Source organism: Salmo salar, chromosome 11 (assembly GCF_965601325.2).
Source record: "Salmo salar chromosome 11, fSalSal1, whole genome shotgun sequence".
Taxonomy (NCBI): domain Eukaryota; kingdom Metazoa; phylum Chordata; class Actinopteri; order Salmoniformes; family Salmonidae; genus Salmo; species Salmo salar.
The window spans coordinates 32,800,001-32,815,434 of NC_138301.1; the positions used below are offsets into that span (position 1 = coordinate 32,800,001).

General features: G+C 47.1%; 1 protein-coding gene across 6 annotated transcripts in view; it reads left to right on the forward strand.

The window, feature by feature from the left end:
* Nucleotides 1-15,434, forward strand: part of LOC106595398 (unconventional myosin-Va) — an 85,296-nt gene that overhangs the window by 26,257 nt on the left and 43,605 nt on the right. For all 6 annotated transcript variants that reach the window (XR_014379367.1, XM_082957855.1, XM_082957857.1 and 3 more), the window contains exons 4-7: nt 1-16; nt 9,653-9,809; nt 10,745-10,888; nt 12,801-12,882. The exon at nt 1-16 is cut by the window's left edge and continues 129 nt beyond it. Coding sequence is in view for 5 of the 6 variants with exons in the window: in XM_082957855.1 (XP_082813981.1) it covers nt 1-16; nt 9,653-9,809; nt 10,745-10,888; nt 12,801-12,882 (399 nt within the window). In the remaining variant the exon portion in view is untranslated. The remainder of the gene's footprint in view (nt 17-9,652; nt 9,810-10,744; nt 10,889-12,800; nt 12,883-15,434) is intronic.

Sequence of the window (15,434 nt, forward strand, 5' to 3'; positions counted from 1 at the left end):
ACAAACAGATGGCCAGGTGGGTGTGTGTGTGTGTGGTGTGCGTGCGTGCGTGCGTGCGTGCGAGTGTTACCTGCTCAAAGGTAGTGTATACACAGATTTCCCATGTTTCAAACGACGTCAGACGGACAGTTTGAGACCTTCCAATGGAAGCATAGAACAGTGTGTGTATTTACTGTCTTGTTATTCCAAGTCAATCACACTTCTGTAGAATCAAACTGTCCACTTAGGAAGCAACACTGATTGACAATAAATTTCACATGCTGTTGTGCAAATGGAATAGACAACAGGTGGAAATTATAGGCAATTAGCAAGACACCCCCAATAAAGGAGTGGTTCTGCAGGTGGGGACCACAGACCACTTCTCAGTTCCTATGCTTCCTGGCTGATGTTTTGGTCACTTTTGAATGCTGGCGGTGCTTTCACTCTAGTGGTAGCATGAGACGGAGTCTACAACCCACACAAGTGGCTCAGGTAGTGCAACTCATCCAGGATGGCACATCAATGCGAGCTGTGGCAAGAAGGTTTGCTGTGTCTGTCAGCGTAGTGTCCAGAGCATGGAGGCGCTACCAGGAGACAGGCCAGTACAATACATCAGGAGACGTAGAGGAGGCCGTAGGAGGGCAACAACCCAGCAGCAGGACCGGTACCTCCGCCTTTGTGCAAGGAGGAGCAGGAGAAGCACTGCCAGAGCCCTGCAAAATGACCTCCAGCAGGCCACAAATGTGCATGTGTCTGCTCAAACGGTCAGAAACAGACTCCATGAGGGTGGTATGAGGGCCCGACGTCCACAGGTGGGGGTTGTGCTTACAGCCCAACATGGTGCAGGACGTTTGGCATTTGCCAGAGAACACCAAGATTGGCAAATTCGCCACTGGCGCCCTGTGCTCTTCACAGATGAAAGCATGTTCACACTGAGCACGTGACAGACGTGACAGAGTCTGGAGACGCCGTGGAGAACGTTCTGCTGCCTGCAACATCCTCCAGCAAGATCGGTTTGGCGGTGGGTCAGTCATGGTGTGGGGTGGCATTTCTTTGGGGGGCCGCACAGCCCTCCATGTGCTCGCCAGAGGTAGCCTGACTGCCATTAGGTACCGAGATGAGATCCTCAGACCCCTTGTGAGACCATATGCTGGTGCGGTTGGCCCTGGGTTCTTCCTAATGCAAGACAATGCTAGACCTCATGTGGCAAGAGGAAGTCATTGATGCTATGGACTGGCCCGCCCGTTCCCCAGACCTGAATCCAATTGAGCACATCTGGGACATCATGTCTCGCTCCATCCACCAACGCCACGTTGCACCACAGACTGTCCAGGAGTTGGCGGATGCTTTAGTCCAGGTCTGGGAGGAGATCCCTCAGGAGACCATCCGCCACCTCATCAGGAGCATGCCCAGGCGTTGTAGGGAGGTCATACAGGCACGTGGGGGCCACACACACTACTGAGCCTCATTTTGACTTGTTTTAAGGACATTACATCAAAGTTGGATCAGCCTGTAGTGTGGTTTTCCACTTTAATTTTGAGTGTGACTCCAAATCCAGACCTCCATGGGTTGATAAATTGGATTTCCATTGATTATTTTTGTGTGATTTTGTTGTCAGCACATTCAACTATGTAAAGAAAAAAGTATTTAATAAGATTATTTCTTTCATTCAGATCTAGGATGTGTTGTTTAAGTGTTCCCTTTATTTTTTTGAGCAGTGTATATATATAGAAATATAGGACAAAACCAACATCATGACGAGACAACACTACAAAAAGACCTAAGACGACAACATAGTGTTAGGTTCTAATTACCAGAGTAAGAACGCGAGGGACACTGAAAGCTTAAACCAAGTTTTATTTGCCCATTGGGTCAATACAGCTGCATCAGACAAAGTCATGGTTCCACCAGTGTTGATATATATTACAATTTGGGGTGGAATCTCCTCCTTCTCTCTAACCATTACGTCTCTGTTGCTAGGCAGAAAATTAAGTGATGTGAGCAATAAACTGTTCCTTCTTCCTTAACGTGACCTGACCTGACCTCGACCCCTTCCTCACTAATCCACAGCTCTCCAACCTTATCAGTGCTGCCACGTGTGATAGTCTTCCCTGCCCTCAGTACATTCCAAGCTTAAATACATCCACCATATACATTATACATTCCCCTCTGTCCCTCAGTTCATCAGTAAGTATATTTCTTGATTTCATAAGTCAAGAAATCAGAACCCAACAATAGCAAGGCAGCAACACATGACAACACAGCATGTTAGCAACACAACATAACAACAACATGGTAGCAACACAACATAGTGGCAGCACAAAACATGGTACAAACATTATTGGGCACAGACAACAGCACAAAGGGCAAGAAGGTAGAGACAACAATACATCACACAAAGCAGCCACAACTGTCAGTAAGTGTCCATGATTGAGTCTTTGAATGAAGAAATTGAGATAAAACTGTCCAGTTTGAGTGTTTGTTGCAGCTCATTCCAGTCGCTAGCAGCAGCGAACTGAAAAGAGGAGCGACCCAGGGATGTGTGCGCTTTGGGGACCTTTAACAGAATGTGACTGACAGAACAGGTGTTGTATGTGGAGGATGAGGGCTGCAGTAGATATCTCAGATAGGGAGGAGTGAGGCCTAAGAGGGTTTTATAAATAAGCATCAACCAGTGGGTCTTGCGATGGGTATACAGAGATCAAATCAAAGTTTATTTGTCACATGCGCCGAATACAACAGGTGTAGACCTTACAGTGAAATGCTTACTTACAGGCTCTAACCAATAGTGCAACAAAGGGTATTAGGTGAACAATAGGTAAGTGAAGAAATAAAACAACAGTAAAAAGACAGGCTATATACAGTAGCGAGGCTATAAAAGTAGCGAGGCTACATACAGACACCGGTTAGTCAGGCTGATTGAGGTAGTATGTACATGTAGATATGGTTAAAGTGACTATGTACATATGATGAACAGAGAGTAGCAGTAGCGTAAAAGAGGGGTTGGCGGGTGGTGGGTGGCAGGACACAGTGCAGATCACCCGGTTAGCCAATGTGCGGGAGCACTGGTTGGTCGACCCAATTGAGGTAGTATGTACATGAATGTATAGTTAAAGTGACTATGCATATATGATAAACAGAGAGTAGCACCAGCGTAAAAAGAGGGGTTGGGGGGGGCACACAATGCAAATAGTCCGGGTAGCCATTTGATTACCTGTTCAGGAGTCTTATGGCTTGGGGTTAAAAACTGTTGAGAAGCCTTTTTGTCCAAGACTTGGAACTCCGGTACCGCTTGCCATACGGTAGTAGAGAGAACAGTCTTATTTTTTAAATATTTTTTATTCACCTTTTTTTAACCAGGTAGGCATGTTGAGAACAAGTTCTCATTTACAATTGCGACCTGGCCAAGATAAAGCAAGCAGTTTGACACATACAACAACACAGAGTTACACATGGAGTAAAACAAACATACAGTCAATAATATAGTATAAAATAAGTCTATATACAAAGTGAGCAAATGAGGTGAGATAAGGGAGGTAAAGGCAAAAAAGGCCATGGTGGCGAAGTAAATACAATATAGCAAGTTAAAACACTGGAATGGTAGATTTGCAGTGGAAGAAAGTGCAAAGTAGAAATATAAATAATGGGGTGCAAAGGAGCAAAGTAAATAAATACAATAGGGGAAGTGGTAGTTGTTTGGGCTAAATTATAGATGGGCTATGTACAGGTGCAGTAATCTGTGAGCTGCTCTGACAGCTGGTGCTTAAAGCTAGTGAGGGAGATTTTTGTAGTTCGTTCCAGTCATTGGCAGCAGAGAACTGGAAGGAGAGGCGGCCGAAGGAGGAATTGGCTTTGGGGGTGACCATAGAGATATACCTGCTGGAGCGCGTGCTACAGGTGGGTGCTGCTATGGTGACCAGCGAGCTCACATAAGGGGGAACTTTACCTAGCAGGGTTTTGTAGATGACCTGGAGCCAGTGGGTTTGGCGACGAGTATGAAGCGAGGGCCAGCCAACGATGGAGTATAGGTCGCAGTGGTGGGTAGTATATGGGGCTTTGGTGACAAAACGGATGGCACTGCGATAGACTGCATCCAATTTATTGAGGAGGGTATTGGAGGCTATTTTGTAAATGACATCACCGAAGTCGAGGATTGGTAGGATGGTCAGTTTTACGAGGGCATGTTTGGCAGCATGAGATGCTTTGTTGCGAAATAGGAAGCCAATTCTAGATTTAACTTTGGATTGGAGATGTTTGATGTGAGTCTGGAAGAAGAGTTTACAGTCTAACCAGACACCTAGGTATTTGTAGTTGTCCACATATTCTAAGTCAGAACCGTCCAGAGTAGTGATGCTGGACGGGCGGGCAGGTGCAGGCAGCGATCGGTTGAAGAGCATGCATTTAGTTTTACTTGTATTTAAGAGCAGTTGGAGGCCACGGAAGGAGAGTTGTATGGCATTGAAGCTCGTCTGGAGGGTAGTTAACACAGTGTCCAAAGAAGGGCCAGAAGTATACAGAATGGTGTCGTCTGCGTAGAGGTGGATCAGAGACTCACCAGCAGCAAGAGCGAAATCATTGATGTATACAGAGAAAAGAGTCAGCCCAAGAATTGAACCCTGTGGCACCCCCATAGAGACTGCCAGAGGCCCGGACAACAGGCCCTTCGATTTGACACACTGAACTCTATCAGAGAAGTAGTTGGTGAACCAGGCGAGGCAATCATTTGAGAAACCAAGGCTGTTGAGTCTGCCGATGAGGACGTGGTGATTGACAGAGTCGAAAGCCTTGGCCAGGTCAATGAAAACGGTTGCACAGTATTGTTTCTTATCGATGGCGGTTAAGACATCGTTTAGGACCTTGAGCGTGGCTGAGGTGCACCCATGACCAGCTCTGAAACCAGATTGCATAGCAGAGAAGGTGCGGTGGGGTTCGAAATGGTTGGTAATCTGTTTGTTGACTTGGCTTTCGAAGACTTTAGAGAGGCAGGGTAGGATAGATATAGGTCTGTAGCAGTTTGGGTCAAGAGTGTCCCCCCCCCTTTGAAGAGGGTGATTCTCAATTATAGTGGATTTATCGGTGGTGACAGTTTCCTATCCTCAGTGCAGTGGGCAGCTGGGAGGAGGTGTTCTTATTCTCCAAGGACTTTACAGTGTCCCAGAACTTTTTTGAGTTTGTGTTGCAGGAAGTAAATTTCTGCTTGAAAAAGATAGCCTTGGCTTTTCTGCCTGTGCATATTGGTTTCTAACTTCCCTGAAAAGTTGCATATCACGGGGGCTGTTCGATGCTAATGCAGACTGGGGTGGCTGGGGATTTTGACAATTTATAGGGTCTTCCTCTGACACCGCCTGGTGTAGAGGTCCTGGATGGCAGGCAGCTTAGCCCCAGTGATGTACTGGGCCGTACGCACTACCCTTTGTAGTGCCTTGCGGTCGGAGGCCGAGCAAGTGCCGTACCAGGCAGTGATGCAACCAGTCAGGATGCTCTCGATGTTGCAGCTGTAGAACCTTTTGAGGATCTCAGGACCCATGCCAAATCTTTTTAGTTTCCTGAGGGGGAATAGGCTTTGTCGTGCCCTCTTCACGACCGTGTTGGTGTGTTTGGACCATTCTAGTTTGTTGGTGATGTGGACACCAAGGAACTTGAAGCTCTCAACCTGCTCCACTACAGCCCCGTCGATGAGAATGGGGGCGTGCTCAGTCCTCCTTTTCCTGTAGTCCACAATCATCTCCTTAGTCTTGGTTACGTTGAGGGATAGGTTGTTATTTTGCCACCACCCGGCCAGGTCTCTGGCTGGAAATAACAATATTTCCCGATAGAAATAACAGCTTTCTCCATTCACTGTTATGTATAACTTGATAATAACTATTGATAAGAGCTAGGTAAATGAGTAATACGTTTGGAGAAGGGGATTGTAAATACACAGCAATAGGCTGTCTCGTCGTTGTCAGTGATCAGGCCTACCACTGTTGTGTCGTCTGCAAACTTAATGATGGTGTTGGAGTCGTGCCTGGCCATGCAGTCGTGGGTGAACAGGGAGTACAGGACGGGACTGAGCACGCACCACTGGGGGGCTCCAGTGTTGAGGATCAGCGTGGCAGATGTGTTGCTTCCTTCCCTCGTCACCTGGGGGCGGCCCGTCAGGAAGTCCAGGATCCAGTTGCAGAGGGAGGTGTTTAGGATCCTTAGCTTAGTGGTGAGCTTTGAGGGCACTATGGTGTTGAACTGTAGTCAATGAATAGTATTCTCACATAGGTGTTCCTTTTGTCCAGGTGGGAAAGGGCAGTGTGGAGTGCAATAGAGATTGCATCATCTGTGGATCTGTTTGGGCGGTATGCAAATTGGAGTGGGTCTAGGATTTCTGGGATAATGGTGTTGATGTGAGCCATTACCAGCCTTTCTAAGCTACGGACGTGAGTGCTACGGGCCTGTAGTCATTTAGGCAGGTTGCCTTTGTGTTCTTGGGCACAGGGACTATGGTGGTCTGCTTGATGTTGGTATTACAGACTCAATCAGGGACATGTTGAAAATGTCAGTGAAGACACCTGCCAGTTGGTCAGCACACGTCCTGGTAATCCGTCTGGCCCCGCAGCCTTGTGTATGTTGACCTGTTTAAAGGTCTTACTCACGTTGGCTACGGAGAGCGTGATCACACAGTCATCCGGAACAGCTGATGCTCTCATGCATGCCTCAGTGTTGCTTGCCTCGAAGCGAGCATAGAAGTGATTTAGCTCGTCTGGTAGGCTCGTGTCACTGGGCAGCTCGCGGCTGTGCTTCCCTTTGTAGTCTGTAATAGTTTGCAAGCCCTGCCACATAAGATGAGCGTCGGAGCCGGTGTAGTATGATTCAATCTTAGCCCTGTATTGGCGCTTTGCCTGTTTGATGGTTCATCGCAGGGCATAGCAGGATTTCTTGTAAGCTTCCGGGTTACAGTCCCGCACCTTGAAAGCGGCAGCTCTACCCTTTAACTCAGTGTGAATGTTGCCTGTAATCCATGGCTTCTGGTTTGGGTATGTACGTACAGTCACTGTGGGGACGACGTCCTCGATGCACTTATTGATAAAGCCAGTGACTGATGTGGCGTACTCCTCAATGCCATCGGAAGAATCCCGGAACATGTTCCAGTCTGTGATAGCAAAACAGTCCTGTAGTTTAACATCTGCTTCATCTGACCACTTTTTTATAGACACTGGTGCTTCCTGCTTTAATTTTAGCTTGAAAGCAGGAATCAGGAGGATAGAGTAGTGGTTGGATTTACCAAATGGAGGGCAAGGGAGAGATTTGTACACGTCTCTGTGTGTGGAGTACAGGTGATCTAGAATTTGTTTCCCTCTGGTTGCACATTTAACATGTTGATGGAAATTTGGTAGAACTGATTTTAGTTTCCCTGCATTAAAGTCTCCGGCCACTAGGAGCGCCACCTCTGGGTGAGTGGTTTCCTGTTTGCTTATTTCCTTATACAGCTGACTGAGTGCGGTCTTAGTGCCAGCATCTGTCTGTGGTGGTAAATAAACAGCCACGAAAAGTATAGCTGAAAACTCTCAAGGCAAGTAATGTGGCCTGCAATTTATCACAATATACTCTACTTCAGGCAAGCCAAATCTAGAGACTTCCTTAGATTTCGTGCACCAGCTGTTGTTTACAAATATGCACAGACCGCCCCCCCTCGTCATACCGGAGTGTGCTGTTCTATCTAGCCGGTGCAGCGTATATCCCGCTAGCTGAATATCCATGTCATCATTCAGCCACGATTCCGTGAAACATAGGATATTACAGTTTTTGATGTCCCGTTGGTAGGATATTCGTGATCGTACCTCGTCTATTTATTGTCCAATGATTGCATGTTGGCGAGTAATATTGACTGTAACTGCAGCTTTCCCACTCGCCTTTTGCGGGTCCTTATGAGGCACCCTTCTCTGTGTCCTCTGTACCTGCTTCTCTTCCTCTTGCCAATAACTGGGATGTTGGCCCTGTCAGGTGTTCAGAGTATGTCCTGTGCTTCCTGCTTGTTGAAGAAAAAATCTTTGTCTAATCCGAGGTGAGTGATCGCTGTCCTGATATCCAGAAGCTCTTTTCTGCCGAAACATTATGTACAAAATAAGTTACAAATAACGTGAAAAACACACATATAGCACAATTGGTTGGGCGCCCGTAAAACTGCTGCCATTTCTTCTGGCGCCATTTTACTCAGTTTACAGATGACCAGTTTACAGAGGAGTATAGAGTGCAGTGATGTGTCCTATAAGGAGCATTGGTGGCAAATCTGATTGCCGGATGGTAAAGAACATCTAGCCGCTCGAGAGCACCCTTACCTGCCGATCTATAAATTACGTCTCCGTAATCTAGCATGGGTAGGATGGTCATCTGAATCAGGGTTAGTTTGTCAGTTGGGGTGAAAGAGGAGCGATTACGATAGAGGAAACCAAGTCTAGATTTAACCTTAACCTGCAGCTTTGATATGTGCTGAGAGAAGGACAGTGTACCGTCTAGTCATACTCCCAAGTACTTATATGAGGTGACTATCTCAAGCTCTAAACCATCAGAGGTTTGTGTCTGTGTTACCTGTGTTTCAAGTGTCCCTCTGCTAATGGCCCCTCCTTCTGCTCCTGGCCCCTCCCTCTGCTAATGGCCCCTCCCTCAGCTCCTGGCCCCTCCCTCTGCTCCTGGCCCCTCCTTCTCTAACTCAATCTGTTGCTTAGGGTTTGTAAGTCAGAACTAAACCAGAAATAAACTGGTGGTCTCTGTTTCTCTTGTTCTCTTCTTTCCTATATTCTATATCTTTCTCGCTCTCTATCTCTCTGTCTCTCTCTCTCTCTCTTTGTCTCTCTCTTCTCTCTACTCCAGGGGTGTTAAACTTATTTTAAACTTGTTGAAGGAATTATTTTATGCTCCCTGACTGTCTAGCTTTCATTTCGATGATTATTAGCGAGCTGGACAGAGCCAAGAAGTTTGTTTTCCTACATCAAACCCTCCCCCCCACAATATAATGTTATTTTCCCCCAAAAAATAAACCACCCGCTGGCCGGATTGGAGCCCCTTGTATATGTTTGTATGTTTGACACCCCTACTCTACTCTCTCTTCTCTATCGTTCTCTTCATCTCTCTCTCTCTCTCTCTCTCCCCCCTCCTGCTCTGTTGGTCTCTAGATTCAAACTCGTTGTGCTTTCTCTCTGCAAGACCCAAGGAGTCAATGTCACACACACACCTGAACACTTACTATGGCGTGGCATTGAGCACACAGAGCACTCTCTCACATACATACACACGCAAAACACACCTATTTTATACACAGAGCTTTTTCACACACACCTAGTGAACACACATTCACTTCTCTCTCTCTCTCTCTCTCACTCTCTCACTCTCTCACTCTCTCTCTCTCTCTCTCTCTCTCTCTCTCTCTCTCTCTCTCACTCTCTCACTCTCTCTCTCTCTCACTCTCTCTCTCTCTCTCTCTTTAGCATAGTGACCTATGGTCCCAGTTGGCATCTATACTGTACAGCATGTTGTCTGCTAGAGTGACCTCACACACCGTTTTGAGAACCATAATGGAACTTAGTAATGACTTTCTGTTTTTATCTTTATGATTTTTTTTCTGTGTGTTGTTGACTGAGCCAAATAAGCTGCCACATAGCAGACTCTTGCTTCCCTCACCATCTTTCCTTCTCTCCTGTATTAGAGATGAGAGGAACCAGTCTATAATCGTAAGCGGTGAGTCAGGAGCAGGGAAGACTGTGTCAGCTAAATACGCCATGCGTTACTTTGCTACGGTCAGTGGAGCAGCCACAGAGGCCAACGTAGAGGAGAAGGTCCTCGCATCCAACCCCATCATGGAGGTATGACTCCTCTCCCTTCCCCTTGCCTCTCTTCTCCCTCTCCTCGCTCAAGTCCTCTGCAAAGCCTGCTTCATGGTGTGTTCATGTGGAGTCTGGGAGGGTTAGTTCTCTCCCCCATCTCCTCTATTTCTCTCATCCCTTCCCTCTCCCCTTGGTGTAAGGATGACATCACTCCTCTCACAGCCCTGTCAGCCAATCAGTGGCCAAGCCTTCTTCCTGCTGTGTGTGTGTGTGTGTGTTGATGTAAGCACACATTACCATACCTGCCTGTGCAGCTGAAAGCCTCCTTGTCTTCAGGGAACAGTAACCATGTGTTTTCTCCTTACACACACTTTAACCCCTATATAGTCTCTGTCTGTCTGTCTCTGTCTGTCTGTGTCTCTGTCTCTGTCTGTGTCTGTCTGTCTCTGTGTCTGTCTGTCTGTGGCAGACCTGATTTTCACTGCTGTCAGTCAGTCGGTGATATTGGCTTTAAGCATTTTCAGTCCCTGTGCTGGTGTTGTGAGATCTGATTATCTGGGCAGCGTGACTGCAATAAAGACAGCCTGGAACACCACCACTGACAACTGTGCTTTGACTGCAGGACTCTATTCCCCATGATGCACAGCAGCGGCACCACAGTATCTGTCTCCCCCTGTCCCTCCCCTCCCTGCTGGACAGTTTTAGTTGTACACCATCACATGGCCCAGCTAGCCTGGACACTGACTACTAATGTCAGACCACTGCCTTGTTGTAAAGGGGAGTGATATGCTGATGTTGCTGACCTAATCTATATTTATCGCTCTGTCTCCCTCCTGTGTGTGTGTGTCCGTCTATCCGGTCGTGTGTTTGTGTTTGTTTTTGTGTGTGTGTGTGTGTGTGTGTGTGTGTGTGTGTGTGTGTGTGTGTGTGTGTGTGTGTGTGTGTGTGTGTGTGTGTGTGTGTGTGTTCTCCAGGCGATAGGAAACGCTAAGACGACTCGTAACGACAACAGCAGTCGTTTTGGGAAGTACATTGAGATCGGCTTTGACAAACACTACCGGATCATTGGAGCTAACATGAGGACATATCTACTGGAGAAGTCTAGAGTGGTGTTTCAGGTGATGCACCACCAACACACAGTCGGACCAGGGAAGTCTGGCGCTCTAGTCTGGGTCGGGGGTTATGGGTAGGACCTGCAGTTTTTTTGGTCAGGTCATGTGGTCAGGAAAAGTCAATGACCTATGTATAGGTTATACTGGGAGCCTCAACACTCCCCCTCTCTTTCCATAGCACTGTGTGTAGTGTGGGATGCTATCCATACAGTGCTCCCTGTGTGTGACTCAGTTCACATTCCTTCTTTTTACCTGCCTGTCTCTCTTTACCTCTGCTCAGTCCACCTGAGTCTTCTTTCTCTCTCTGTCTCTCTCTCACTCACACATATTCATATATATATATATGTGTGTATGTCCTTCTGTCTGTCTTTCCTCCTCTTCCACCCAGGTCAGGAAAACACAGGAGACCAAACACGTTCCTTTACTTCTGTTCTGTCCTTCCTTCTGTGTCCAGCTCATTGCTGATAAGAGCCTATTGAATAGTCATCCTTCCTTTTTCTATCTCTCTCTAGCTCTCGTTCTCTCTAGCGCTCGTTCTCTCTAGCTCTCGTTCTCTTTTCTCTCTAGCTCTCGTTCTCTCTAGTGCTCGTTCTCTCTAGCTCTCGTTCTCTTTTCTCTCTAGCTCTCGTTCTCTCTAGCTCTCGTTCTCTTTTCTCTCTAGCTCTCGTTCTCTCTAGCGCTCGTTCTCTCTAGCTCTCGTTCTCTTTTCTCTCTAGCTCTCGTTCTCTTTTCTCTCTAGCTCTCGTTCTCTCTTGCGCTCGTTCTCTCTAGCTCTCGTTCTCTTTTCTCTCTAGCGCTCGTTCTCTCTAGCTCTCGTTCTCTTTTCTCTCTAGCTCTCGTTCTCTCTAGCTCTCGTTCTCTCTAGCTCTCGTTCTCTCTAGCTCTCGTTCTCTCTAGCTCTCGTTCTCTCTAGCTCTCGTTCTCTCTAGCTCTCGTTCTCTTTTCTCTCTAGCTCTCGTTCTCTCTAGCTCTCGTTCTCTCTAGCTCTCGTTCTCTCTAGCTCTCGTTCTCTTTTCTCTCTAGCTCTCGTTCTCTTTTCTCTCTAGCTCTCGTTCTCTTTTCTCTCTAGCTCTCGTTCTCTCTAGCTCTCGTTCTCTCTAGCGCTCGTTCTCTCTAGCTCTCGTTCTCTTTTCTCTCTAGCTCTCGTTCTCTTTTCTCTCTAGCTCTCGTTCTCTCTTGCGCTCGTTCTCTCTAGCTCTCGTTCTCTTTTCTCTCTAGCTCTCGTTCTCTCTAGCTCTCGTTCTCTTTTCTCTCTAGCTCTCGTTCTCTCTAGCTCTCGTTCTCTCTAGCTCTCGTTCTCTCTAGCTCTCGTTCTCTTTTCTCTCTAGCTCTCGTTCTCTCTAGCTCTCGTTCTCTCTAGCTCTCGTTCTCTCTAGCTCTCGTTCTCTTTTCTCTCTAGCTCTCGTTCTCTTTTCTCTCTAGCTCTCGTTCTCTTTTCTCTCTAGCTCTCGTTCTCTCTCGTTCTTTCTCTTTTTTTCTCCGTGTGGATCTGATCCAGGTCACACTGCTGAGACGGATCAGGAATGTGCACAACTTAGAAAGTGTGCACACACACACACACACACACACACACACACACACACACACACACACACACACACACACACACACACACACACACACGTATTGAGATGAGGATAGTGGAGTTTAGCATGTCTTCCCAGACTTGAGGAAGCTGCTGTGAGTCCTGTACTGCAACACGCATTCCCCACATACCTTTCTGCAACAGCACCTGGGTGTGTGTGTCTTAGTCTGTGGTGGAAATGTTGCAACATTAAAACTACTCCACATAATCTAAAAACAGCATGACAGTGTTCTCTTGTCTGTACACAACATTGCACACTGGAATCTCCTGGCTGTGTAGAACATACACTACCTGAAACTGTCTGACTATCTATCTGTCTGTCTCTCTGTGCAGGCGGACGAGGAGAGGAACTATCATATCTTCTACCAGCTGTGTGCGTCCTCCCATCTACCAGAGTTCAAGAATCTGAAGCTAGGTAAGACACAAACAAACACTCTCCATTGGATGGTTGGACGCTTCCTAAGCTATTTGTTCATTGATTAGCCTGACAACCCATCCACATGACTCCGGCCAAACAAAACGCCCACTAGCGTTTCTTCTCCACCACGAGTCTGGATTTGCTTTCCTCCCTCAATACATAGAATGTGAACACATTCTAACCGTTCTGATTGGTCCCGGAAACCAATGGGTTGAGCCCAGCATACATAAATCATGAATCACGTCATTGACTTTGATACGATCCAATCGGTGATGATTTTGTTTTGTACAACGCCCCTCATTTTGAAGTCAGCACAAGCGACTTCTGGGATGGCAGTTACAGACTGAATGGCATTGAGGTGTATACCACCTCAGTCATCGGCTTCATCAGTAAGTGCATCGACGACGTTGTCCCCACAGTGACCGTACGTACGTATCCCAACCAGAAGCCATGGATTACAGGCAACATCCACATCGAACCAAAGGCTAGAGCTGCCGCTTTCAAGGAGCGGGACTCTAATCCGGTCGCCTATAAGAAATCCCGCTATGCCCTCAGACGAACCATCAAACAAGCAAAGCGTCAATACAGGATTAAGATTGAATCCTACTACACCAGCTCTGATGCTCGTCGGATGTGGCAGGGCTTGAAAACTATTACGGACTACAAAGGGAAACCCAGATGCGAGCCTACCAGACGAGCTAAATGCCTTTTTATGCTCGCTTCGAGGCAAGCAACACTGAAACATGCACGGGAGCACCAGATGTTCTGGTTGACTGTGTGATAATGCTCTCGGTGGCCGATGTGAGCAAGACCTTTAAACAGGTCAACATTCACAAAGCAGCGGGCCAGATGGATCACCAGGACATGTACTCAAAGCATGCGTGGACCAACTGTCAAGTGTCTTCACTGACATTTTCAACCTCTCCCTGACCGAGTCTGTAATATCTACATGTTTCAAGCAAACCCCCGTAGTGCCTGTGCCCAAGGAAGCGAAGGTAACCTGCCTAAATGATTACCGCCCCGCAGCACTCACGACGGTAGCCATGAAGTGCTTTGAAAGGCTGTTCATGGCTCACATCAACAGCATCCTCCCGGATACCCTAGACCCACTCCAATTCCCATACCGCCCCAACAGATCCACAGATGACGCAATCTCAATCGCACTCCACACTGCCCTTTCCCACCTGGACAAAAGGAACACCTATGTGAGAATGCTGTTCATTGACTATAGCTCAGCGTTCAACACCATAGTGCCCACGAAGCTCATCACTAAGCTAAGGACCCTGGGACTAAACACCTCCCTCTGCAACTGCCATGTCTGCCACGCTGATCCTCAACACTGGGACCCTTCAGGGGTGTATACTTTGTTCAGTCCTGTACTCCCTGTTCAAACACGACTCCAACACCATCGTTAAGTTTGCTGACGACACAACAGTGGTAGGCCTGATCACCGACAACGATAAGACAGTCTATCGGGAGGCAGTCAGACCTGGCAGTGTGGTGCCAGAACAACAACCTCTCCCTCAATGGGAGCAAGACAAAGGAGATGATCTTTGACTAAAAGAAAAGGCGGGCCGAACAGGCCCCCATTAACGGGGCTGTAGTGGAGTGGGTTGAGAGTTTCAAATTCCTTGATGTTCACATCACCAACAAACTATCATGGTCCAAACACACCAAGACAGTCGTGAAGAGGGCACGACAACACCTTTTCACCTGAAGAAGACTGAAAAGATCTGGCATGGGTCCCCAGATCCTCACAAGGTTCTACAGCTGCACCATCGAGAGCATCCTGTCCGGTTGCATCACCGTATGGCAACTGCTCGGCATTTGATCTCAAGGCGCTACAGAAGGTAGAGCGTACGGCCCAGTACATCACTGGGGCCAAGCTTCCTGCAATCCAGGACCTATATCAAATCAAATCAAATTTTATTAGTCACATGCGCCGAATACAACAGGTGTAGACCTTACAGTGAAATGCTTACTTATGAGCCCCTAACCGACAGTGCAGTTTAAAAAAAAATACAGATAAGAATAGGAGATAAAAGTAACAAGTAATTAAAGAGGAGCAGTAAAAAATAATACATACAGGGGGCTGCCGGTACAGAGTCAATGTGCGGGGGAACCGGTTAGTTGAGGTAGTATGTACATGTAGGTAGAGTTAATTAAAGTGACTCTACCTACATAGGTGGAGTCAGAGGAAAGCCCATAAAATTGTGAAAGACTCCAGTCACCAAAGTCATAGACTGTTTTCTCTGCTACCGCACGGCAAGCAGTACCGGAGCACCAAGTCTAGGACCAAAAGGCTCCTTAACAGCTTCTACCCCCAAGCCATAAGACTGCTGAACAATTAATCAAATGATCTTGTACAATACTCGCTGTTTATTATCTATGCATAGTCACTTCACCTACATGTACAAGTTACCTCTAACATATACCCCCGCACACTGACTCGGTACCGGTACCCTCTGTATATAGCCTCGTTATTGTAAGTAAGCATTTCACGGTAAGGTCTACACTTGTTGTATGTGACAAAAAAAGTTTGATTTGAA